Genomic DNA, 26,144 nt, shown 5'->3' on the forward strand with positions numbered 1-26,144 from the left:
GAAACAATAATAGAAATCTTAAATTGCAATTAGCTTGATCAATGACTTTTGTGGCATCAAAGGTGATGTCAATTTATGTATAGAAATCATAAATTGCATAAATAACTCGCTCGTGTAATTGTATTCATGAATAAAAATCATCAGCTTCTACCATTAAATTACATGGTATCAGAGCCGCTAGGGCTCAATTTATGCTCCGAACTTTCTCCGGCATCAGGGTGGACAGCGAGTGAGTCACACGAGCGAGTGTTTTATTGGTTAAATTATCTCTCTTGGTTCATTTATTTTTGGCTAATAGCTTGATTAATGACTTCTGTGGTATCAAAGGTGATGATTAAGAATTTGGAGCAATTTTGACGAATATGGTTCTGAATTAAGTAAGATGGGCAACTATTTATGCAATCATAAATTGCCATTGATAGAAGGAACTGGACCTTCACAATGGGTATACATATACTACATACTGATACTATTGCAAAATCTTACCATTGACATTTAGCAGTACTTAAAATTCAAATGTATTACAATTTTTATGCACGAACTCTTTTGTAATGTACTAGAATTGAAAGAAGAGAATAAGGGCTGAAATTCAGTAGTTTTATTGATTTTGTACTATTACAATCTACTCTCACTCAATCACTACTAGGAATTACAACGATTAGTAATGGAGCTTGAGCGGATCATCAATGGTGGAATCATGTAAGAAGAAGAGAAAGTGAGGTGAGGAAGATGATCAGAAAGAGAAGAAGAAAGAAAGAGAATCGAAGAGAAGGAAATGGAGAATACCAGATTTGATAACTGCCAATGCTCTCCTTTAGTTGTTTATTTAACGACCCAGCTGTAATTAACAGCCCAACTGTAACGGCCAAACTACCCAACTCATCTGGGTCTTTTATTTTATAACACTACTTTTAATTTGAACCGTCTAAACTAATAAGAGTAATCTCATCTCATGCTGCCACGTCATCTCTTCACTAATACACTTCAAATTCCCAATTTAGCAATAGGGTTCCCAATTCCAGCTGAGTTCCGACTAACAGTACCCTCCCATTCAGAACGACCTTGTCCTCAAGGTCGGAGTTGGCTGATAAAGTCGGGAAATTGACTCTTAATGTACCTCCAATCCTCCCACGTAGCTTCTTCTGGGCTCAAATTAGACCATTGTACCAAAACCTTCACAACAGCTGCATTATTAATCTTTACCATGCGTCTCCTTAAGATAGCCACCGGCTGCACCATTACACGACCATCATTGTCGCAAAGGGGAGGCTGATGCTAAGAATTGATTTTAGGGCCAACCCTCTTCTTTAGCTGTGAGACGTAAAAGACATGGTGGATCTGGGTCCCCGCTGGAAGTTCTAGCCGGTATGCCACTGCTCCTATCTTTTCAAGAATCTTGTAAGGACCATAGTATTTAGCATTCAGCTTTAGGTTCCTTATAACTGCTACAGATGCTTGCTTGTAGGGCTGTAATTTTAGGTAGACCATATCACCTTCATTTAATACTCTTTTTAGTTCTATTTTTGTCTGCATAAAATTTCATACGGGCTTGGCCACTTGTAAATTTTCCTTAAACTGTTGTAGAATGTGTTGTCTTAGAGACATGCATGCACCCACTTGAGTGTTTGTATAATAAGGTAGGGATCCTAACGGCACCTAAGAAGGGGGAAATCCATATAGGGCTTCAAATGGTGTAGCCTTGAGGGTTGTGAGGTGGTTGGTGTTGTACCACCATTCAGCCATTGGAAGCCATTTCAACCGGTGCTTAGGATTAGCAAATACCATAGATCTCAAATAAGTTTCTAGGCACCTATTAAGCCTTTTAGTTTGGCCATATGTCCGGGGATGGTAGGAAGTGGACATAGTGAGTTTGGTCCCCATAGACTTGAACAACCTACTAGCCTTTTAGTTTGAATTCAAGCTTCTCAGTCTGAGTCACAGTAGGCTAGTAGTTGATCAAAGTTCTGTGCAGGCATGAACAATCCTAGTCCAGGTGCTTCCTTTATGTACTTAACCACTCTCAAGGCAACTTCCATATGAGAAGTCTTTGGACTATGCATGTACTGACTCAGGACTGTAAAGGCCAGGCAGGTCTGGTCATGGTGAGATATAACAGCCTCCCCACTAATCTCTGATAGGGGACCTGCATCCTTGAGACTTTCATCCTTGCTACTGCTTTGTGTGTACTTGACATACTCTTGAGAGGACAGCTTTTGATTCAGTTCTAGAGGAGTAACAGCTGGTTTGGCTCCACCTAGTCCAGCCTCAGCTATCAGTTCTAGAACATACTTTCTTTGACACATCACAATACCCTTCTTTGACCTCGCAAACTCAATCCCAAGAAAGAACTTCAACTCTCCCAAGTTTTCATTTTGAATTTGGTTTGCAGCTCATCTCTTGTTTGTTGTAGAAATGCTGACTATTACCTGTAATCAGTAGATCATCTGCATAGACTAATACCACTGTTATGTCACCATTGGTTTTCTTGGTAAACAAAGAGTAGTCATAATGACTCAGCTGAAATCCCATTTGAACCAAGGCTTCTGTCAACTTTTTGTTCCACTGTCTTGGGGCATGTTTGAGGCCATATAGTGATTTATGGAGTTTGCAGACCTTCATATTCTCCCCCTGTCTAGCAAATCCCCGAGGGATATGCATGTAGACCTCTTCTAGAAGATCACCATTCAACAATGCATTATGCACATCCATCTGATAGATCAGCCAGTTCATAGAAGCAGCAAGTGCAACAATGGATCTCACTGTGACCATCTTAGCCACAGGTAAGAAGGTTACCAAATTTCTCACTTGTAGGTCCAACAGAGAACTTTTGGGTCCCAAGGCCATCAGTACCTTCCAAAAGTTGTTTCAGTTTTTGTAGAGGTTAACCTTTTAGATCCTAGATTGAGTTGTTCATTTGTGATAGATATAAAGATTTTGCCTTTGTGATTCTTTTATTTATTCTTACAAGAAAAGCATTAAAACGGCCTTATGAGATTTTATGACGCAGATTCTTTCCCTTTTGCTTTAAATTTTCATAGACATAGCTGATGGATCAGCTGATACGACTAATTCTTTTGTGGAATGTGGCCTTTTACTAAACTAAATTTAACGTAATCAGCATTGACATATCTTTTGCCTCGACAGGAGATGGAATTGAAATCCCTTCTATCACCTGAAGAAGATGCTAACTTTTAAACAATTCAATGAAACCGCTGCTACTGCATTATTGTTGGATCAAACTTTCTGATGGTCAATATTCCTCCAATATAATTTCCGCATAATTCTTTTTCTGAGTCCTTTGGTAGGTTATTCCAGCTTTGGTTGAATAGCCTGCCTATAAAAGCTGGCTTGATTGAAGCCAAACATGTTCCTGAGTTGTGTTAGAAATCATTCTGTCCTTCCTGAATTTTTGAAGTTCCCTCGCGAGTGCAGTGTCTAGTTTCCTTTTTTTTTATAATTTGGTTCGGGGTTGGGGTGGGGGGGGGGGCAGTACCTCTCGAGTAGGGGTGACAAAATCAACCTAAGAAAATATGACCCGCTCAATGCAAATAAAACGTACACTTGCTTGTTACTGCAGCAACCAATTAGTTCTTCACTTTGGACAACTCTTTAGTGTCGCGCGTATGGCTTGAAGTTAGACTAGTTTTTTGGCAGATCTTGCATTGTAGTTAGTGTGTTTAAAGTTAGTTGACGCCAAGGATTTTGTAACCTTTCCCCTCCTATCAATTTCTTATTGGTACATAAATGTCCAACTAGATGTAAAAAGATACACCTGTAGCAGAAAATACTAGAAACAGAGTTAAATTTCTGAACAACAAACTGTGGAAGTGATTGTTGAGAGTCACGTTATATAGCCCATGAATAGCCACAAATCTCAACATCTTCCTCCACTTTGCACCCTCCTTCCAATCAAATCTATTCTAAGGTGTCCGGAGGCAGGGGAAAGAAAGGAGGGATTGATCGACCAACTTGAACAGCATATCTCGTTGAATCAGTCTTTTTCGCCACATCGCGTATAACGGGAATCGAACCCCCTCCGCTGCTGGCGGGCAGATGTATAATGTACTACTTCGATCCAGCAACTTGTTAGGAGTAGGTTTTGGCTTGCCCTTTTCTTCTTATTAGTCAGATAGGTTTTCCACCCTTTCCCCTTTTAATATAATAATAAGGTAAGCTTCCAAAGCTCCTTTCTTCAGCTGGTGCGCAGGAGCACACTTTCGTTTTCCCCTTTACAAGGGGCTTTCATGAATAGGGATTTCCCGCCAGCAGTCTTCTCTTCCTATCTTTGAATGAATCCATTTTCCTCTCCTCCCCACTTCCACCTTCTTTGTATTGGTTTTTGTGGGAGATCATGTCGAAAAGAGCGAAGGGGTTGGCTTCGAATCACATGAAGCCCATATAGATGTCCACTCCTATTTCCTCTAAAGCTCTCCCTGTGGGGAACACAATCAGTCCATACAAGGACCTACTGAGTCATCCACCCTTGCATCTATTTGATGCATCATCACATGGCCGTCGTGTAACTCCTCGAGAATCATGTCATTCGCCTGTCACGTGTCTTTAAGGCGGGGGCACGGGGTTATGGTCTTGTTACTTTATGTTTCGGAGTCAATTGATCCCTCGATCAAGTCCTAACTAGAAATATCTTAAGAGAAGAAGAGAAATCATTTGGATTCGAGGCGAAACCCCTCTCCTTACAGTCAAGTGGCTTTCAGCTCCTCTCCGCCGTTACGGAGTTCTTCTGCTCTAATCTCCGAAATCGAAGGTCAGCTGACTGAGGAGTTAGTATTGATTCATGCAAAGATGCTCCTTTGAAGCTGGAGTAAGGAATTGTCCACCTCATCACCCCGAAGAGCAGTGGCTCTGTTGTTTTGCACGCCTACAGAGAGAGACTCCAAAAGTACCGACGCTAGCTATTTCTGACGGATAGCTATGTTAGCTAGGCCACCTTCCATCCTTCAGCCCTTCGCCTATCGGCTCCCCTGCCCCCGGCCTCTCACTTCGTTTCGTTCTTCTTCTGTACCGTCGCTTGAATGAAGACACCCGATCGGCCCGACTTTCCCAAATGCCCCCCACCGGCCCTTCTCCTTTACGGGTCTGGATTTTTCGCGTCGTTTCAGTCATCGTGGTCGACGGGCGAGGAACTAAGAAAGGCGCCAGCGTGTGTAGTCTTAATGTTTCTTTCACAATACACTGCAAGTAAGGAAATTTTCCAACATCAGCTTCATATACCAATTTGCCTCTCCCATTTACATGTGAAAGTTCTTGTTGTATTATCTCTAAAATATGTGGATTCTTGAGTAGTTCTGCTCCAATGTTTTTGATGTAGTATCTATCCCTGCTACAACCAAGTCCAATAATATGTGCTCAATGTGAGCTCCATCAAGCTCTTCTAGCTATTTTTGCTTATGTTAAGAAGCTCGTCTAAAACATCATCCTTTATATCGTTTTTGTAGTTGCTCAATGTTTAGAACGAAGACGTAGTAGTTTTTGTTGGATGTCTTTTCCACCTTTGGAATAATAATAGCTCATGCATTAATATACTCTATTGTATTAGTTTTGTTCTTTTCTTGACTTGATGTAATAATGTGAATTTTATTCTCACATGATTATCAATATAGAGGAATTATGTTTGTAAGATTAGAGAGATCCTAATTAAAACCCCTTTTGTTAATTAGCTTTATTTTCTTATATGGTCATCAATGTGCACGCTTAATATCATGAATAATGTGCTTTATGTAATAGCTCAGTTCACTAGTGATATTGTCCGCTTTGAGCTTACGCCCGCACGGCTTCAAAACGTGTCACTAGGGTCTAAAGCTTGTTTACTTATATAGCCAGCTTCTCTCTCGTGTTTTGTCGATGTGGAATTCGACTAGGGTGTCACATACACCCCACATTAGGGACTCAGCATTTGCTAAGGTTTGTCCCACCACCATTCAAGGTTGCGTGCGAAGTAGCTCTGATATCATATATAACTGCCCATCCCACTAGTGATATTGTCTGCTTTGGATTTAGGCACGCACGGCTTTAAAACACGTTACTAGGGTGTCACACTTTATTTCACTTACTAATTTTCCTTTTCTTAATTTGAACTGTCACCTTACAAGGTTCAAAGAGAGTAATAGTGTATGTCTAAAGTATACACAAATGCATAATCTTAATCTAAAAGAAACTTAGAATAATGGCCAAGATACACAAATGAAATACATTTTTCCAAACAGCCTTGAGGCCATTGACCTCTTAATAGCATAGCCACACTCACAAATAAATAACCACATCACACCACTTTCTACACATTTCTTCTCACCTTCAACAGCCAAAATTAAATTACAAAAATCATCACACAAAAAAAGACCTCTTTTTTTAAACTTCATCAGTAACCAAATTTAATTTTAACAAGAATTAATTATGCTTGTTACTCATGAACATTTTCCCTGTCAAACCACAAGCCAAAGCTTCTTTAGGTATTTTCTTGACAAGATGAACACCTTCAGCAAATATAACTCCCATTCCCATATGTAAATGTGGCTCAATATGACAATGAAATGCCCAAACTCCAGGATTATCTGTCACAAATCTTAGTGCAGTCCAACCAAAGGGAAAAATCACAGCAGTATTTCTCAATGGTGGATTCTTTAAATTGAACTTCTTGACATCTTTTTCACTAAATTTCCCTTCTCCATATCCTAAAACCCAAAAATCATGTCCATGCAAATGCCAAGGATGAATTTCACTAACATCTTTAGCTAAGGCATTTGCATTTTGTAGGATAATGTCAATTGTAGTATTGAACTTTAGCATATACACACCATTACCATATGTAGAATTAGAATTTGGTGCTTGTTTTAGGACATCATAGTCTCTAGGGAAGTTGTCTGGTGGAGGTTTCGTGTCAAACGCGTTTATGCCATATCTAATCGAGCCTAAATAAGGCGTCGTTGGCAAGACCAACGACACATTATTTATAGCCCATTTCGTGTAACCATCGATCTTGTTCTGAGTATTGAGCAGGATAATACGACGATGGTTCTGAGGTGGTGGCTTAGGTGATCCCATTAGGGCAAAAATTTTGTTAGAAAATGACTTACTATGGTTATAATCATTCCAAAGGGGTGCTATAGGTGGTGGTAAAGTTGGAAATTTGGATGCAGAATTTGGAATATAGTTTAATAAGGTGAGGCCTTGAGGTGTTTTTGGTTCTCTTCCTCTTACATTTATTGAAATCCAATAGTTTTTGGTAGGATCTTGATCTGTTTTGAAAAGAATTGAATAGCTTTCACCTGAATAAATGTCCATGTCTTGTACTGAAAATGGTTGAACATAGTTTCCATCTGCTTCTACTACCACCATCTTGTGACCCTATATATAAACACAAATACATGTAAGAACTACAACAACAACATACCCGGTGTATTCCCACAAGTATAGAGAAAATACACTTGTAGTCTGGGGAGGGTAGAGTACGCAGTTTTACCCCTACCTTGTGCAGGTAGAGAGATTGTTTATGATAGACCCTCGCCTCAAAGCAAGAATGCATAATCACAATAGTATAAAGAAAATACATGTAAGATTTGATTTTCTTTATTTTAAAAAAAAAAAAAGTTTAAAGGGAAAATATAGCTATTCATGAAATTTAATATGGAAGAACGCGTAATGATGCATCATGCAATTGGTCAATTGTAAGCTATGTTGTTCAGACTCTGCAAAATATTATCACACTCATGTTGAATATTCCAAATACATATTTTTAGAGAATCTGACACATATCTAACGACATTTTTGAGGAGAAAAACAACATTACAAGTATATGACATGGAGAAAAAATGCAAGAATCGCCATCTTTGTTCTCTCTATCTATATATATCATAGCATACTATATTATAAGTATGACGACGTAAAAGGAAAGTTTAAAAGACCAAAATTCCTATTAAAGCTGAATGACTATTTTGCCCTTCAGGTTACTCCTAAAATTTTATTGTGTTCATAAATGTAATTATATATTTATGTTTTGTTTCTTTCATATTCCATATTAATAATTAAGCTTTCTATACTTTTTGCATTCTTTGCAACATTATAAATTTTCTTACTTATCACTGGTTGTTATATTTTTCATCTTCCACTGTAATAATTTTCTTGCACAACCTTTCACATTTTTATAGCATTTTATAAAAGTGCACAATAGGGTGTCTAAATATTTATATATAGTAAAGTAAAATAAAATACATCAAAGAAAGATGGCTTCCTCTTCAAAAATAACATTTTTAGTAAAAAAGATTTTAAATTCTTCTCTAAGTCACTATCCCATTGAGACCTATTTCTGTGGTCATAAAGTGTTGGTCGTTTTAGATTTCATATTAATTTTTCTTTGTTCCTTCCTACAAGTATTCATAGAACTGTACAAGTATTTTTCTTTTTCTGAGGTATAGCATCATCCATGTTAGAACTAGTAACCACAATAGATAAATGGTGATATTCAAATCAAATTTTATTGTGCAAGTATCTTCTTTTTTTGAGAGATAGAATTATCCATGTTAAAACTGATAACTATAATAGATAATGGTGATATTCAATCAAATTTTATTGTGCAAGTATCTTCTTTTTTTGAGAGATAGAATTATCCATGTTAAAACTGATAACTATAATAGATAATGGTGATATTTAAAGTTTAAAATCTACTCTAATTTCAAGTCATGTTACTATAACAATTTTTACTTAACAAATTGTATTTCTTCTTTTTGTCAGTTCTTGGAAGAGTTTTAAAGTTAAAATGGTATATCAATGCGAAAATAACATGTAAAAAGTCACAAGCATGATAAGCTAATATGGATAATTTTCAGGACAATACTGAAGACCTTCATCAAATTGAGCTTGTAATTTTTCCATTTTTAAATTTTTATTACTCATTATATACATGCTTTAATATATTATCTATATCGTTTTAAGAATCTATTTTAATTTATATGGGACACACGTACAATGCAAGTATATAGAAATTAGTCTATATATATATATATATATATATATATATATATATATATATATATATATATATATCTTTTGCACATATTATAGAGTTCGATATGAACCGTTAATTATGTCAAATCTACTGTTTAGATCCACTACTAAAAGGCAGTGCTATCTTTGTCCAAGGGGAGTCAATTAACACCTTCTTATTAGAAAATTATGTAGATAGGTAGCAAATTTTTAGATGTATATCTATACTATATGTTAAAACCTTCTTCATTTATTTAATTTTATATTTTGAATCTCGTGAAAATTCGGACTCCGTCACTTTCACCACTATTCCAACTATATACCCTACACCATAGCTCCACCCCACAAAGCGTCTAAGGGAAATAGAGAATCTACCACTCATCATACTACCATCCAATAGCAAAATTATAATACTGTATCTTTTTTGGAAAGTGGAAAGAACATAATGAAGGAAAAGATAAGGTTAATTTTGTATGTTTACTATTAAAAAAATTAGAAAAAGGGAGCCTTGGTATAACTGGTAATTAAGTTGTTGCCATGTGACCAGGAGGCCACGGGTTTGGACTGTCGAAACAGCCTCTTGCAGAAATATAACGGAAGGCTGCGTATAATAAACCGTTGTGGTCTGACTTTTCCGCAGATCCGCGCATAGCGAAAGCTTAGTGCACCGATATTGTCCTTTTTATAAAATAAAATATAAAAGAAATAAATAAGTTTTGTATATTTACCCCAATGGCCAAGTTGAGTGAAGCCAATGCAGTAGTACTGGCAATCCTAAGCCTGTAAATCTTGTTGGGACGCACGCGCAGAATCTGGGGTGCGTACTGTTCGCCCCCTCTTAACTTGCACTGTGGAAGTGGTGGTTTGCTAAACTGCGCCGCAAGTGAACAATTGTATTGACCTCTCCCATTTATCAACAATGTCTGTTTTTTCACACCATGAAAAGGTTAGATCAAAACATGATTTGAAATTTTTAAACATAAATGGTAAATTATAAAAGGAAACTATACTATTATTTATCATGACTAAGTTCGACACTGAATATGAATTTATATAAAAAAAATTAATTAAATTTCAATAAATATTAAATTTAGACCCATGATTTTAACAGTAGAATAAAATAGTAATAAAAATTTAAATAACTGAACCTATTAAATTTAAATTTTGAATCGGCCACTAATAATGTATATTTGAGGTATAATTAAACACAAATAACCTAATCATATTTTGATGATAAACCATATATGTAGGACACATGTTGCACTCATTTGTTGAGTGCATAAACCGGCCGAATAAGTTTTTTTTTTTCCACCATTTGTTTAGTTTTTTCGTCTCAAAATAAATTATTTCTGTAAATATAGCAGTTCTTTTTCCGAAAGATAAAGTGGATTTTTTTATAATTATTTTAACATATTTAAGGGGAAGGTATCAAATAAAAGCACCAAGTTGATTGTTTTTTTCGTTTTCCAAGTACAATGTTGTATTTAATTTACAATTCAGAAAAGTATATTGAAAAGAAAAAAGCAAGTAATTTGATTAATAGTCTAAGTCTTTATTACCTGCAATAATTACTTTTTTGGTCTTAAAAACTACGATATCATTGTTGTTTTAAAGAACTTTCTTACTCCCTCCGGTCCAAAATAAGTGATTTTTTGGCCTTTTTCTTGTAGTCCAAAATAAGTGATTTTTCCAGATTTCAAGAATGAATTAATTATTTTTTTCCTACATTGTCCTTGGAGTAAATTGTGTTGGAATATGTGTTAGGAGTGTTGATATGAGATGGTAATGGTTAATATGGTCAATTCCATTGCTAATTAATGCTAAAAGGTGCATTTCTTAATATGTGTGAAAACATCCAAAAAATCACTTATTTTGGACCGGAGGGAGTATATTATATTTTTTTTCTATCATAATTGTTTATCTCATCATTTGAAAACAACAGTCAGATGTTGTCAAAGTTTAATAATTAAAAAGCTTCAAGGAGATTACTGTCGGAAACGCTCTTCAAAAAGTCAAGAACAAGAAATTGAAGATCTTGTTTTTAGTCTAAGGAAAAGAACAGAAAGATTTGAATAAACTAATAAGCGAATAAATATTGGCATGTTGCGTGGATTTATTCTTAAATTAAGTCTTTTACTACTAATATAATTGTGGTGGGATGGATAGGATTCTCGGCTTCGAACTTTGATAATGAACCAAAAAACAATTAGGAATGACTTCCTCTTTAACTAGTCTTACGCGACATAAATCCAAATTAGTCGAGATCTCAAAAGAAATATCAAATATCGCATGAGAAACTAAAAAAATCTCAAAAATATCCCAGAATTTAGATATTGGCTTATAAAGAGGCAGATCTATGCACGTAGAAGAGGGGTCACCGGATCCCCTTAACTTCAATCTTTTTTATTTTGAATATATAAGAGTGTATGTGTGTGTGTGTATATATATATATATATATATGAAAATAATCATATATTTTGATTAGAAACCTTAAGATCAAAAGTTCGATGGAATACTAATTGAGCAGTTCATTTTTGTGTCCCGTCACCTTCAAATCCTGGTCAGCCGCTAGGCTTATAATGGCTAGAGAAAGACATCATCATTCAGAAAAACATAGGGACCAAAAGTCCATTCAAATCACTACTTGTCAAACGTAGTGTTTACTCCAATTTGCATTTTTTTTTTCCTGTGCAAAGTGTTTTGACTATGAAAAAAAAAACGTAACTTTTTTGAAGTATGATTTGCATAATTGAAGCGTGTACGAAAAGGATGGGGAGACAAACACAGAGGGCTTTGTCAAAAAACACAAAAGCAAAAAGAAGGAAAATATAAACAAAACAAAATGAGGAGGATATTCTTAGAATTTGAACTTAATATTTTTGTCGCATTTTTTTTAAAAAAAAAAAAAAGGAAAATATGAGTATACCTGGGGTTCACCAATCCAACGAAGGGGATTGGAAGAAAGGTCAACTTCTTGTTCATGGGAACCTTTGTGCCACCAATCACTTAGCAACAAATTGAATTCACCATCATAATGGAATGGTTCTTTTTCACCATCTCCAACTTCCACTATTAGTGAACCATATAGCCCTGCTGATCTTTGCATCCCATAGTGTCCATGGTAGAAGTATGTCCCTGCCTGTTGTAATAATTTTCACACACACACACACTAATTAATCCAACATGCATTGCAACCATTGAAAGTGCATGGAAATAGGGACCGCCGGAAAGCTACGTTGCTCGGATTTTCTAAAAATATTGTTGTACATGCCGAAAAGGGAGCGTTGGAGCAACAGTAAAATTGCCTCCATGTGACTTAGGGGTCGTTTGGTAGGGTGTATAAGAATAGTGCGGAATAAGGTGTATTAGTAATGCATGGATTAGTAATGCATGTGTTAGTAATGCAAGCATTAGTTATGCAAATATTGTTTCTTATCTATTGTTTGGTGTGATGTATTAAAATTATAATGTATTGCATAATTTTTTAAAAAAATAGTTGCTTACAAAAATGCCCTCCATATTCTCTAGCTTTAAGAGACATTAAGGACAATTTTGTCTTTAACCATGCTAATGCATGCATTAAAGCCTTGGTATTACTAATGCCATGGTTTTCTATGCATTACTTATGCATAGGATAATGCCAAGTATAATGTATAACTAATACAAGTATTAGTTATACACAAGTTGAAAAAAGGTACCAAACAAGGTATTAGTAATGCATAGAGCTAATGCTTGCATTATTTTTTCTAATACCTCCTACCAAACGACCCCTTATAGATCACAACAGTGTTAGAGTCATGGGAACAACCACTAATGCTTGCATTAGAGTATATTGTCTGCATCACATATATAGTACTCCTTGGGGTGCGGCCTTTTCCCTGAACCTACTTGAATGCGGGGTGCATTGTGCACTGGGCTGCCCCTTTTTATTGTTGTACATGCCGGATCCTTCAAAATATACTACTTTTAGAGTATCGAATATATACCCATGACAGTATTTTTGAAGAGTCCAAGCAACATACAGAAAGTATAGCTTTAGGTTCTAAAATATAATGACACGAGTTTTTAATTTTTTCCATCTTATTAGTCAGACAAGTTAAATGCAAATAAAATAATTATTTGATGTTTGCTCGCGTGATAAAAAGAGAAAAGTACGAAAAGATAGTAAATGAAACATACCACAAAATTAAAGATTATAACACAAATTAATTAAACCTAACAGATAAGATATCAAATAGCTCGTATTTTATACATTTAGAAGTATATTGAGATCATACTTTTGCAAGAACGTTTTGGCTATTTAAAAAGTGTAAAGATTGAAATAATAATCTGTCTTTTTAATTTTAACCCAAATTAAGTTAAACAAAGTTGAAGAACAAAAGCACTTTTGTAGTTTGAACTTTTTAATCTTTTTACACTACTATAAAACAACATTTTCCCACGTCAGACCAAATCTGACGACTTTTGCAATATTCTAATGCAAGTTGGCAAAAAGTTAAGAATAAGTAATAAAAATAAAAGTACCACTTGATAACAAAGATATAGTTGGTGAAACTTTTAGATACTTGGACCTACTTTAAATTAAATAAAATTGAGGTACTATACTAGTATATCTCCACTAACTTAGTAGCATGATGAGTCCAAATTAATAAAGTAATTATTTACTTCATTGAGAGGTTCTTATGCTTTGTCTATTTATAATTTAAAATATATTTGTCTTTTTTAAATGCACCAGCAGAATAATCAGCACACAGTAACTTTTGGCTAGCAGTAAGCTTTGCTACTTGAGCCGTATGCGAAAACTCACACGTGTGATCATAGGCGGATCTGGGATTCTACGGTCGCGGGGCACTATAATATTCAATATAAATTTATCACTGCTCATAAGGATTGGTACTAGAACTTATGCTAATATCTTATTATTTTTAAAGATATTTACAAGTATGTATATATAGAATTTTTGCCGAAGTTTTCGGGTGCTAGTGACCCCTCAACTTATAGGGTAGGATCCGCCTCTCTGTGTGTGATTCTTGGGGGGGGGGGGGGGGGAGTCATCTTTTTTTCTTTTTTCTTTTTTTTTTTGCTTCGGTTATCTTGTTTTTCTCGCTGTTGTTAGTGCTGGTCCTTTTTTCATGGCTTCTTCACTATTGTATTTCCGCTTTTCTTGAGTCGAGGATCTATCGGAAATAGTCTTTCTACCTTCATAAGGTAGAGGTAAGGTTTGCGTATACATTATCCTCTACGGATCTCATTTGTGAAATTATACTAAGTATGTTGTTGTTGTGTGTCAGTGTCAGAGATGAGTAAGAGGAGAAAAAGAAGAATGTACCTTATCAACTTTAAACCTATAGAGAAATGTCTCTCCAGGGTTAATGGCACATTGGGAAATTGCTGCAGTTCCATCAGCCCATGGTGTTCCAATCTACAATTAAAATTTTATTTAAAGGAAAACACAAAAAGAAAAGAGAAGAAATGTCAGTCAAATTAAAGAAATTTTTTTTAAAAAAAAGGATAATAAAGAAACAAATATACCGAATAATAAGATACACAGTGCTTCTACATTTATCAATTTTCAAATTCTTTAACGAAAAGAAATCCTCAAATAATTGGTTCACCTTTTACTGTAAAAAACATAAGAACCATTGAACCTAACACTAATACTAAATATAGCTCTAAAACAATAAAAAATACGAAACGCATTCCACGCGTATTTATACTCAACTTTATTTATCTCTGTGCACAAATAATAGAGATGTCACTATTTCTATACTACTACAAGTTAAATAAGTTATTTAGGTGGATTGAAGTGTCCAGCTCAATGGTGAAGAGGGTTCAAATTTTATTTTAAAAAAAAGAAAAAAAGTAAAACACCAAGAAGGAGAAGAAAGTTACCTGCTATAGTGTGTTAAAATACTTTATAACAAATTAAATTAGATCCTTGCTATTCTCTTTTTCCTAATCAATGAGGGACGGGACATATAAAGTAAAAAAATAGTTCGGTTCACTAAGAATCTCGTGTTCACGCAAGGTCCGCAAGGGCCGCACCCAGAAGGGTATGCTGTAGGCAGCCTTCCCTGATACAAGTATCAATAGCTGATTCCACGATTCGAACCCGTAAACTATAAGTAACCAGGAGACATATATAGAGAGAGAGTAAAATAATATATATTTATACTGTCGGTGTATATAACAAACCTGTCGGATTCCATGCCAATGAATGACAACACCTTCAGTATGTAGCTTGTTAGTAAGATGAACAGCAACAGTATCACCAGCTTTTGCCCTAATAGTTGGACCAGGAAACTGTCCATTGATTCCCATTACTACACTTTCTTTACCATCTGGTGACCAATGAATATACTCCACGTCCCATTTAAAATGCCTTGTTTTTGCTGCCATTACTGACCTAGATGAAGATAACTCAAGCAATATCAATGGCAACAAGAAGAAGAACAAGAAACCTAAGGAAGCCATTATTTCTTTAAATAATATCAAGTAGAATGAAGTGACAAATTAATAGAGTAGAAGAAAAGAGAAGAGGAGAGTTTTATACAAAGCTCACACTAATGGAGCTTTGTACTTCATTTGTGGAAAATGTTGGAATATTAGATCATATATATATAAGGGGATGGGTGAGGGTTTAGAGGGAAATATATGAGTAAGGCAGGGCCGGAGTTAGAATATATGTTATGGGTTCGGCCGAATCTAGTATTTTTATTAATTCAAACTTTATATTTGTCTTAAAAAATTTATTGAATATGTACACATTATTAATTTAGAATCCAGTAACTTAAATGGACTAGAATATTCCGAATTATAAATTTCAAATTCTGATTTCGCCTCTAGTCCAAGGGATAATACAAGTTCTAATTATTTTATATTTTTTTTAGATGAAAGGGTAAGCAAGTCATAGTATTTTTTAAATGTATTTTGAAAAACAAAAATATTAATAAATTTATAAAGGGGAGATACCAATGAGTTTTATATCTAGGGGTTTCCTGTACGCAATCGCGTGTTTGTCTGTGTGTGATTTTATATTTCAAAAAGGGTAGTATGGTCAAAAAGGGTAGTATGGTGCATGATGCATCTCGTGCTCATTCAGGTTCTGGAAAAGGCCGTACCTCAAGGGAGTGTGATGTAGGTAGCATATCCTAATATAAGCATCAGTGGCTGATTCCACGGTTTGAACCTCTGACCTAGCCGTAGGGGTGTGCATTCGAATCGGTTTATCGATTTATCAATTTTCATTTCGAAATTTTTCTTATCGTTATCAATTTCGATTTCGATTTTGTCCTCTTCGGTTATCGGTTTATCAATAAACCGATAAGAAATACAAAAAAAAAATTAATTGTTTTTTTTTTTTTACCCTTATTCTATAATACCCTTTCCTTTACCCTAAGTCCCTAACCCTATTATTTCATCTACCACATTTAAGGAATGATCATATTTAAAGCTCAAGGGAATGAAATTCAAATTAATGGAAAATAGAATTAGCCGTGATGATGTATTTTTATTTTTTTATACCGTTGGAGTGTTGGTGGCATACATTTGATCCCTTACTTTAGTTTCGTTGCATGTGCTTGTTGACACAATTTTTATTTATAAACGGTGTTCGTCTTATTTTAGCTTCTTTTGGTCCATATTAGTTAGGCGTGTTTATAGCGATATACTTTCCGTGGAATCCCGCAAATTTTCTTATTGGTATAATCGATAACCGAATCGATAAGCCCCAAAAATCGATAAATCTAAATCGAAAAAATCGAAACCTTATTGAAACGATAACGATAAGCATATGTACAAATCGATAATCGATAAGTAATTATCGATAATGGTCAAAATCGAATCAATAAATCGAATGCACACCCCTACCTATAGGTCACATGGAGACAATTGTCAACAAAATAAGTATCAAACAAAATTAATTATAAATTAAATTAAGTGAAATTGTCTGTGCTTTACACAATTGCCAAAAAAAAAAAAAAAATAACTAGTTAACGTGTTTTTTCGAATAAAAGAAAATAGTAATCAAACACTCTTCATGGTTCTATATATCATCTCTTTATGATTCTGTTAATATCCTACATAAAATTCTTTGACCGAAAGGATTTGTGAAAAACATTTCAATCTAATGAAAGGACCCGTTTAATATGGAATACTTGAATTTTAAAGAAATAATAATGTAACATACTGGATTTCCTGGTGGCTAATAATTGTTTTTAAATGTAGAAAATCGCATTAGTGCCTTAGCTTAGTATGGACTAGATTTTTTTAGAATTTTTTTTTTTTAAAGAAATTTTTCAATCTTCGCACCTTCATATTGACTCTCTAGAATTTTATACGTAACTTAAATTTGAACACAAAAAAAAGAAAAGGGCAGCAAATAGATAAGAAAGAAACTAAACATTATATAGAAACAGGGTATATCTATTTTTCTGTTTAATTTTTATATGAAAATGAGAGATAATGCAAAAACCTGGGGAAAGAGATGAATGGTAAAACTAGTCAGAAATAGTGAGAAATTAATAGGTATAGTTATTTTTTCACAGACCTTTATATGAAAATGAGAGATAAATGCAAAAAACCTGAGGAAAAAGAAAAATGGTAAAGTTAGACGGAAATAGTGAGAAATTAATAGGGATTATTTATTTTTCTGGGAATTTTTATGTGAAAATGAGAGATAAATACAAACCTGAGGAAAATAAATGGTAAAACTAGTCAAAGAAAGGTGACAATTACTTCTTTTGATACTAGCTTTATAGCGGAAAATTTAAGTGCTACATTAATCTAATAAACGTAAGATATATGTCTTGTGTATGCGTTTTTTAACGCTTAACCATGGTTAAATGATGTATTTTTACATTGACTTACTTATTATTAAAGTTAATTATTTAATTAGGTGTAATGGTGATGGCAAATATCTACCGGTATAATTTATGTATTTCAGGTGTATAAAATAAGGGCACATATTCCTATCATACATTTCATATTATATTGGTTGGCTTTAATCATTTTCTTCTTTTTCTTTATCTTTCGTCCTTTTTTTCCTTTTCCTCTCTTTCTTCCTTTTTTTTAAAACAATTGTGCTATCATGTTAGCTTTAGTGTAACGCTTAAAAAAGAACAAATATATTACCACGTTGGTCATATAAATAGAATTTTATGCCAACATATTCATGAGCCATAAACATCTTTTTTGGTGTAAAGAACAAATGAATTCATTATTCCCTTTGTTATTTTCCTTTTTTAAGGAAAAAAATCACATAATAATTGATTGGAAAATAGAATCAATTGTACCACTTGACCACTGAAAAAATCCAGCTCACACTATGATATAATGGACTATATCCGAGAGAAAAACAACAAAAGAAAAGAGACAAGAAGGAAACTTCATGAAGATCTTGAAAAACCTTTGTCAATAAAGTATCTTTGATTTTTTATCTTATTTTCTCATATATCAAAAAAAAAATTCCAATACACGACGCATCTCGCCAGGGGTGTTCATAACAACCCGAAAAATCGAACCAAACCGAAAACCAAACCAAACCGATCAAAAAAACCGATACTTTTTGGTTTGGTTTGGTTTTGGTTTTGAATTTTAAAAACCGATCAAATTTGGTTTGGTTTTGGTTTTAATAAAAAAAACCGAAAAAAACCGACTATCGGGGTAGCTATTTCAAATTTATTATTACACCTATATATATGTATATTTTTATACAACGTTTCAAAAAAAATTTGGTGAATGTTAATCTTTTGCACTTTTAGTACAGTTCTTTATCTTAATATTCTAGTTTGATTGGTAGTTTTCTTTGTTAAGTGTAAGAATCCATTTCATGTTTAAAAAAATATATTTTTTAATCGAGTCCTTACATTATTCATCACTATTTGATTCAATTATCATCAATATATTTTAGTAAATAATACATTTCTCAAAGGGCAATTGATTTGATAGTGTTACGTTGAAAATGTGATCGCCGGAATATGTGTTTGGTAGTGTATGTCTTATATTTAAGAAAAAACCGATAAATAACCAAAAAACCGACAAAAACCGACATAAACCGAATCGATCATTAACCATGTGTTTACACCAAACCAATATATAGTTTGGTGTAAACACCCGATGTGGGTAAGTATTTACCGTATCGTATTATTTGGCAATTCTATCATTATTTATTTTTTTAATCAGATAATGCGATATTATTACACACTATAAATTTGGAAAATCTGATGTAGGATCGCACTTAATTTCTTTGTAAGATGGGAAAAATATGCTTCAGACAATAAGATATATATAGAATCTTGTACTAAAATATTTGTCGTTTTTACTCCTAAAGTACTCCTAGTAAAATAATAGTACTGAGTTTCTGACCAAGATGCACGAGAACATTATATTGAATAACGTGAAAACAAAAGCTAAGGAACAGAATGTGAGTGATCAGTCTTACTATTTCTGTCTGGTCAAATCTCCCAAAATCTATTTATTTTGAAAAATATTTTTTGTCAAAAATATTTATTGACAAATACTTTTAAAGAGTAATAATATGTTTGACTAATCAATATAAAAAGTAGTTTTGCAATATTAACAGCAATATCTGCTTGGCGAAGGTTTCAAAAATGCTTCCAGAGAAAAGGTTTCAACTTCTGAAAACTAACTTTTTCGACTACTCAAAAACACTTATTTTTCTCCTAAAACCAAATTCTTCAAATCTCTAAAATAAGTACTTTTTTAAATTCAAAAAAAAAATAATTTTGAGTCCTCGGAAGCTTGGCCAAACAGACTAATATATGTTACACAAATTCTTTTATGTGTATGTATTTGATACAGGTTTACGCAAGTCAAGTTTTTCGCTAATTTTAAGTGTATTTTGAAAAATCTGCATGAAATCTGCATACTTTATCTGACGTTTTTCGATGCGGATACAACAAATCAGTCATAGTTGTACCTCGATGCCAAACAAGTTAGGGGGTATTGTGAGGATTCACTATAAACTGGCAAATTTTATGTTGGGTGTTGATCAGCCGCACTCATTCTCCTTTATCCAAACTTGAGACCGGCAATGTGAGCAAGTTCACACAGATACCTCAAACAAAATGAAGAATTGGCGCAATTATTGCACCTTGTTATATATGGTCATTAATTCGTAAAAATTGAATAATTGTTTGTGCATATTTTCCTATTACAATATTTTAGTTTATCAAACACACAGATAATCCATACTATGACTACATTGGCTAGGGTCATATTTCATTTTTCACAAGTAAAAACAAAACAAGAACCAAATTTGTTAATCAATTTACATGTGCTAAATATGGCTCCTTTAGCCAAATTGTTGACTGATTTTCATGTTTGTGTCTATCTTTTGGTGAAATAAATATATGCCACCAACCAAAGGCGGACCTATGTATTAAGCAAAGTGGTCATTCAGGGCGGTTCAACGAATTTTGTGGTCTAAAGTCAAAATATATTAAAAGGCACTTAAATTCTTTTTGTAAAATCCATATACCAATGAGATACAAAGCAAACTCCTAAGACTTTGGCCTAGTGATAATTGTACAATACGTGATGTATGAATTATGTGCATGTCAAGGTTAGAACTCTATTGTAAATGAAAATATGGCATTAATTAAGTGGAAGAAGCTAGAGGGGGCACGGTGATAATATGTCGACTTTCGAACTGTGCGCCCAACTGCATTTGGGGATTTCTCTTAAAAAGATGAACACAAAATAATTGCCTTCTAATGGATGGATCAATAAATTATGGGGGCATTTGCATCTATACCTGCTTTTTGTGTCACATTTTAACTTGTGCCCGCTTTGCAAAAAAAATTGCAAGCGTACCCGCTTTTTCGCATAACTTCAGCACACGGGGCTAAAGTAGCAAAGGCAATCACGCAAAACTTCAGCATTCTAGTAGCCGGGCCTGAAGTTCAGCTCTAGAGCTGAAGTTTTTGTGTTGTAACTGGAAACTTCAGCTCTAGAGCTGAAGTTTTTGTGTTGTAACTGCAAAACTTCAGCTCTAGAGCTGAAATTTTTGTGTTGTAACTGGAAACTTCAGCTCTAGAGCTGAAGTTTTTGTGTTGTAACTAGGAAACTTCAGCTCTAGAGCTGATGTTTTAGATTTAACTTACTACAATAAAATCACGAAATTATATTTTCACACATTTAAATGATTATGTTTGGATATATGGCAGTTTATAGGGACAGAGAAAGAAGTGTTTCTAGGTACAATGAATTTCGCAGAGGAATTCCAATACCAAGATATATAGGAAATATATCGAAGCGGATAGTACATGCTATTTGATCTTAAAAACTTGCCGCAAACTTGAAAAATAAAGGGGAAGGTCCAAATCTGAAACGCCACTCGTTAACATCAAGCATAACAAGAGAATCATATACAGAATGATTATAAATATGAAGAGTTGAAAAACTATAAACATCTTAAAAGGAGATTATCCAAGATTTCCTTTCTTTTAGGTTCTTCATGTAACCCCGAACTAACCAAATCTTAGGTGAAGCATATGGTGATGATGTAGAAGAATTGGATCTGATGGTTGGAATGGCTGCCGAGAAAATGAAGGAGGAGAATGGGAGGAGAAAGGGAGCTGAAGTTGTTTAAAAAGTGGGTATAAGTTAAAAGTTTTTGAAAAAATGGGTATAGGTTAAATGGGGGCGACCAAATAGGACGCCCCGTGCAATTTTTACATAAACTATGGTGAGAAGAAATAGCCAACTCAGAGAAACTGATTGAAAATTAAAAAGTAAAATCATTAGAAACATAAAAAATATGAGTGTACATAGAGGAGAAAAATTAGAGTTGATAATGTTCAGCATTTAATTAACTGAGAGAAAAATTTATTGTTATTTATCACTCAACTGTATAACTTTAATTAAAAAATTTAAAATATTTTATTAATAACAATTACATAAAATATATATGATACATAGTACTTAAAAATGGGACCCTTAATATTTTGGGGGCCTAAGGCAGTGGCTTTATTGCCTTACCCTTAGACCGACCCTGGGGTCAATAGACCACCCTTCCACAAAAAATTACATTATGTATATAAGTAAAATATTAGGTTTTAGAGGTATATAACATATATTAAACACCTTTTGTCAGGAAATTTTTTTTCTTCTTTCAAGTTTAAACACCTTTATGAAAATTTCTGACTTTACAATTTGTATATAATAGTGAAAAACTTGCAAATACGCACACCGGTTGCTGACTATTTCCTAAGTAGGATCTAGGTTAACGCACAATTTGGCACCGCAACTTAATTTTTGATTCATTCCGCATCACCAGTTAATACTGCTTACTAAAAAGGTACAATTGGAGCTTTCTTTAAATATTTCCTAACTTTTTTTTGGAACCCCAGAAAAATCCGCAACCGCTACAGCCTCTGTCCTTCGGGTGAGTACTCTGTGGTGAGCATTTTTTACGCATTGGGTAAACCCCCCACTGTGTAATAGCCTGCAAACCACATAAGGGATGCAAATCGCACTAAGCAAGCCATGTGTGACAGACTCGACCCAGAAGATATTCAAGGGAATTGATCTCAGATCATATGTATGGATGACCGCCCTCCAAACCAACTAGTATCCCCAATGGAATTAATATTTCCTAACTTGTTAGGATCATTTTCCAATTAGTACTTTTTTTTTAATCATTTTCCTATTAACTTATATACATTTTTTGGTACTATCTGAACACTCCACATGCATGTAAACTATACATATGCCTTAGTGGGGAAGGGGTTTATTCTTTCACAAGAAAGAACAAACAATAATAAAATATATTGCTCAATTTTCATGTACTAAACATGCCTACTTCAATCAATCCCCTTGTCTACATTCTAATTTTGAACCAGACTCACACGTGTTCCTCAATAAAGTGTATTTTTAAAAAAAGAATTAATGAATCTTAACTACTACGTACTATCATTTTCGATTATAGAAATGTGAGTAGAAGAAACAACATATTGATAAAGAAAGTCTTTTTTAAAGTCAAAATAGTGTTAGGTTGAAAAAATAAAGGATTTTTACCATCTCGTTATATATATATATATATATATAGTTCAATTTAATTAAATGAAAAAAGGAAGAAAAAAAAAAAGATGATAGAGAATGCATAGAGAAGTTCACATGTATCCGGAGTACCTATTCTTACTATAATACTTTGTTTTAACTGTATCGTACTATAAATCATTTGACAATTCTAAACTAATTTTATTTAAGACCAAATTGAATTTTCAAATGGAAGAAATACAAAGATATTTACAGCCAAATATTTACATCCACGGTCTATTTCTTAAACCAGTCCAAATTAATTTAGGTACACACATATTTCTACCCTTTTTAAAATTTTAAGGGAAGAGAAGAGAAGAAAAAATATAATTGAAATTCTAACTATTCCCTCCATCTCATCATATCCCCACCTCTACCTACTACAAAGACTATAAATTAGGGTATTACTCATAATGCAAATTAACTATTGTAATTTTTAATCAAACATTAGATTGAAAAAATCAAAATAGATTACACAGCTGCTAAATTTTTTTATTGTAATAAAATCTGCCCTCAGCATATCTCTGGAAATTATATTAGACCATATAGCTATTGACCCTCTCATTTTAAATCTTTGCCAGGATCTTTTAAGACTTCATAGATCGGAACAAAACGGGCAAACTTTCAGATGAATCTGAAAAATCCAAAATGCAGATATATTCCTTAAAAATAACAAAGAATATCAATAGATAGTTAAATACTAACCTAAAATCAAAAACAAATTAAAGAATATCGATGTTGTCTAAGGTTATCTAATATTTATTTTAACTGTGTAATCTAGTACCGTCAGCTCTTAATAGCACATTCGTTTGTTTCGATATTTTTTTTTTACATTTATTGTTATAAAACAATAAATGAAGAACAAGAGTATCGCAGAGAAAAGTAGAGAGGGAGAATTCTTATTGATATTGGATGAATTATAATAGAATAGAACCCTCTATTTATAGGGAGAGAGTGACTTAGCCACCAAGCAATGAACCCTAGAATCTATCTAAATATAGACATTCACCATAAATACAATTTTTATAACACTCCCCCTTGAATGTCTATTCAACAGATAATGTGCCTCGTTAAAACCTTAACTAAAATAAAACCCAGTGAGAAAAAAATTCTAGAGAAGGAAAAAGAGTACACATATCTGACAATACGCCTTTTGGTTGTCTCGTTTAAAACCTTGCAAGGAAAACCCAGTGGGACAAAACCTTGTAAGAGAAAAAGAGTACAACGCGTATTAACTCCCCCTGATGAGAGCATCAATTCACATCATTAAGCATTTGCATTCCAATCTTGTGCACCATCTTCAAAAGATCTTTGGTAGAGATTTGATGAACAAATCAGCCATATTAACTTGAATGAATATATTGCACATTGAAATCATCATTCTTGATAGAGATGAATTGTCTTCATATGATCTTGTTGGAATCGTCAGTTCAATATCTTCACATAGAGGTGAAAACTCTTGCTATCATATTATCATGCATATAGTTATAGCAAGATACATTTGTGCACAAATTGCACTGAGGATGTAGTACTTCATGACCATGAATTCTATATGTTTTAAACAATTTAAATCCTTCAAGGATTGTTAAGTCATATAAGCCATATAATAGACTTTAGATGCATATCAAGTTTTCATGTCATGCTAGACATATAAGATATCGAAAACTGATTGCATATACCATTGACTTTATACTTTCAAGTGTTTGAACTACATGTTCAAAACTATATGTCTTTCATATGAAACCAATTCTATTCAAAATTATTTCTCCAGACTTAAGATCCTCATATATATTTAGCGGTATCATAGATGTCGTCGATGAATATTTTATATCGGTTTCAATATTTTTAAAAAAGACATAACATAGTGATCTCTTCATTTATATTTTCAAGTACCCGAATCTCTCCTGAGATTTTATGAAGTGTTATGTCATGTGATCTTCTAGATCACTTGCCTCCTTTTGTTATGATCATTTAGATCATTTGCTCATCTTCTTTATCAAGAAGTTTATTTGAAACCGATTTGTCTATACGCTTTAAGCGTACCATAGACTTTGTCCTTCTAGGACTTAATATGAGCATTTGCAACGAGAATATAGTTACTTTCTTTGGGCCAGCAAATGCGTCTGGCATGCTTTGTAATATATCGCACATGAATTATCCTTTTATGAACTTCAAGTTCATATTATCTTATTCGCGGATCTAGATGTACAAATGATAATTCATTCCACGTAACTTTTTCTCAACTGTTTATCATGTCTCCCCCTCATGTTAGAAAAACTAACTTATTACCTCAACTTTGAGAATCCACCTTTGTGTGTTATGGTGTTAATCAAAATATACACCGCACATCAATAATAATAAGATGAAATTATTTGGTTCCTGACCCTGATCCACTTGTGAGGGGAGAAAATAATATACTTTGGTATATAACGTATATCAAACTGATATAGATAACTTTGTTCTCATAAGCAATTGTTTAGCTATTAAGTAGAGACACTTAATAAATCATTTTGCTAAATCAACTGTGATGTAAACCAACTTTTTAAGATGAACTTCTTGAATAGAAAATCTGGAAATTATGCTAGAAATTAAATTATTGAGCAAGTTACCTCGCAAAACACCATGTTGCGGGTTATTAATAATCGCACATGTAACCATCTCATAGATGCATCTTATGTGGTATACATGGCAGGTGAATGAGCCCATATTCACCTTTGATATTTCCAGCATTCATGAGATTCAATCCTAATTTTAGTTGGTATATTAATTAATGAAAACAGGCAACATAAGAGAATTCGTAAAGAACTTTCTAGTTCTTTAATATTTACCCATGTGAATTCTCTTTTATTTTTGCACATCATACTTAAATTGATATGGGTAAACCAATTATGCCAACTGAATAAATTATCAATATTGATAAACTTCAGATTTACACCATGACGTGTACAATTATCAATAAACTCCAAGTTTATTATGATATGGGTTTTTATATCAATAAACTTCTCTTTATTGTGGCATTCTTTTATTTGTGTAGTACAAACTGGAGAATAAAGCGGGTAGCTTTTCACATACATATTACCCCGCTA

The 26,144-nt window shown here is 33.7% G+C and overlaps 2 protein-coding genes across 2 annotated transcripts; both read right to left on the reverse strand.

Annotated features, from left to right (window-relative positions):
• Positions 1-1,925: 1,925 nt before the first annotated feature.
• LOC109215606 (uncharacterized mitochondrial protein AtMg00810-like) lies at positions 1,926-2,303 on the reverse strand. The gene has a single exon (XM_019379707.1). The coding sequence runs from the start codon at positions 2,301-2,303 to the stop codon at positions 1,926-1,928; it is 378 nt and encodes a 125-aa protein (XP_019235252.1).
• Positions 2,304-6,155: 3,852 nt separating this feature from the next.
• Positions 6,156-15,596, reverse strand: LOC109215608 (L-ascorbate oxidase). The gene is made up of 5 exons (XM_019379709.1): positions 15,193-15,596; positions 14,327-14,419; positions 11,924-12,136; positions 9,726-9,920; positions 6,156-7,362 (listed from the first exon to the last, which is right to left on the reverse strand). The coding sequence occupies exons 1-5, from the start codon at positions 15,469-15,471 to the stop codon at positions 6,406-6,408; spliced, it is 1,737 nt and encodes a 578-aa protein (XP_019235254.1). The 5' UTR covers positions 15,472-15,596; the 3' UTR covers positions 6,156-6,405.
• Positions 15,597-26,144: the final 10,548 nt, after the last annotated feature.

This window comes from Nicotiana attenuata, unplaced genomic scaffold (assembly GCF_001879085.1).
Source record: "Nicotiana attenuata strain UT unplaced genomic scaffold, NIATTr2, whole genome shotgun sequence".
Lineage (NCBI taxonomy): Eukaryota > Viridiplantae > Streptophyta > Magnoliopsida > Solanales > Solanaceae > Nicotiana > Nicotiana attenuata.

Excerpts from the sequence above, each read along its gene's own strand:
- LOC109215606 (XM_019379707.1), bottom strand. The coding sequence starts at position 2,303 with ATGTGTCAAAGAAAGTATGTTCTAGAACTGATAGCTGAGGCTGGACTA.
- LOC109215608 (XM_019379709.1), bottom strand. The coding sequence starts at position 15,471 with ATGGCTTCCTTAGGTTTCTTGTTCTTCTTCTTGTTGCCATTGATATTG. Across the intron at positions 12,137-14,326 it reads ATAGGTTTAAAGTTGATAAG|GCAGGGACATACTTCTACCA; the intron begins GTACATTCTTCT and ends TTATTACAACAG. Across the intron at positions 7,363-9,725 it reads CACTCAACTTGGCCATTGGG|GGTCACAAGATGGTGGTAGT; the intron begins GTAAATATACAA and ends GTTTATATATAG.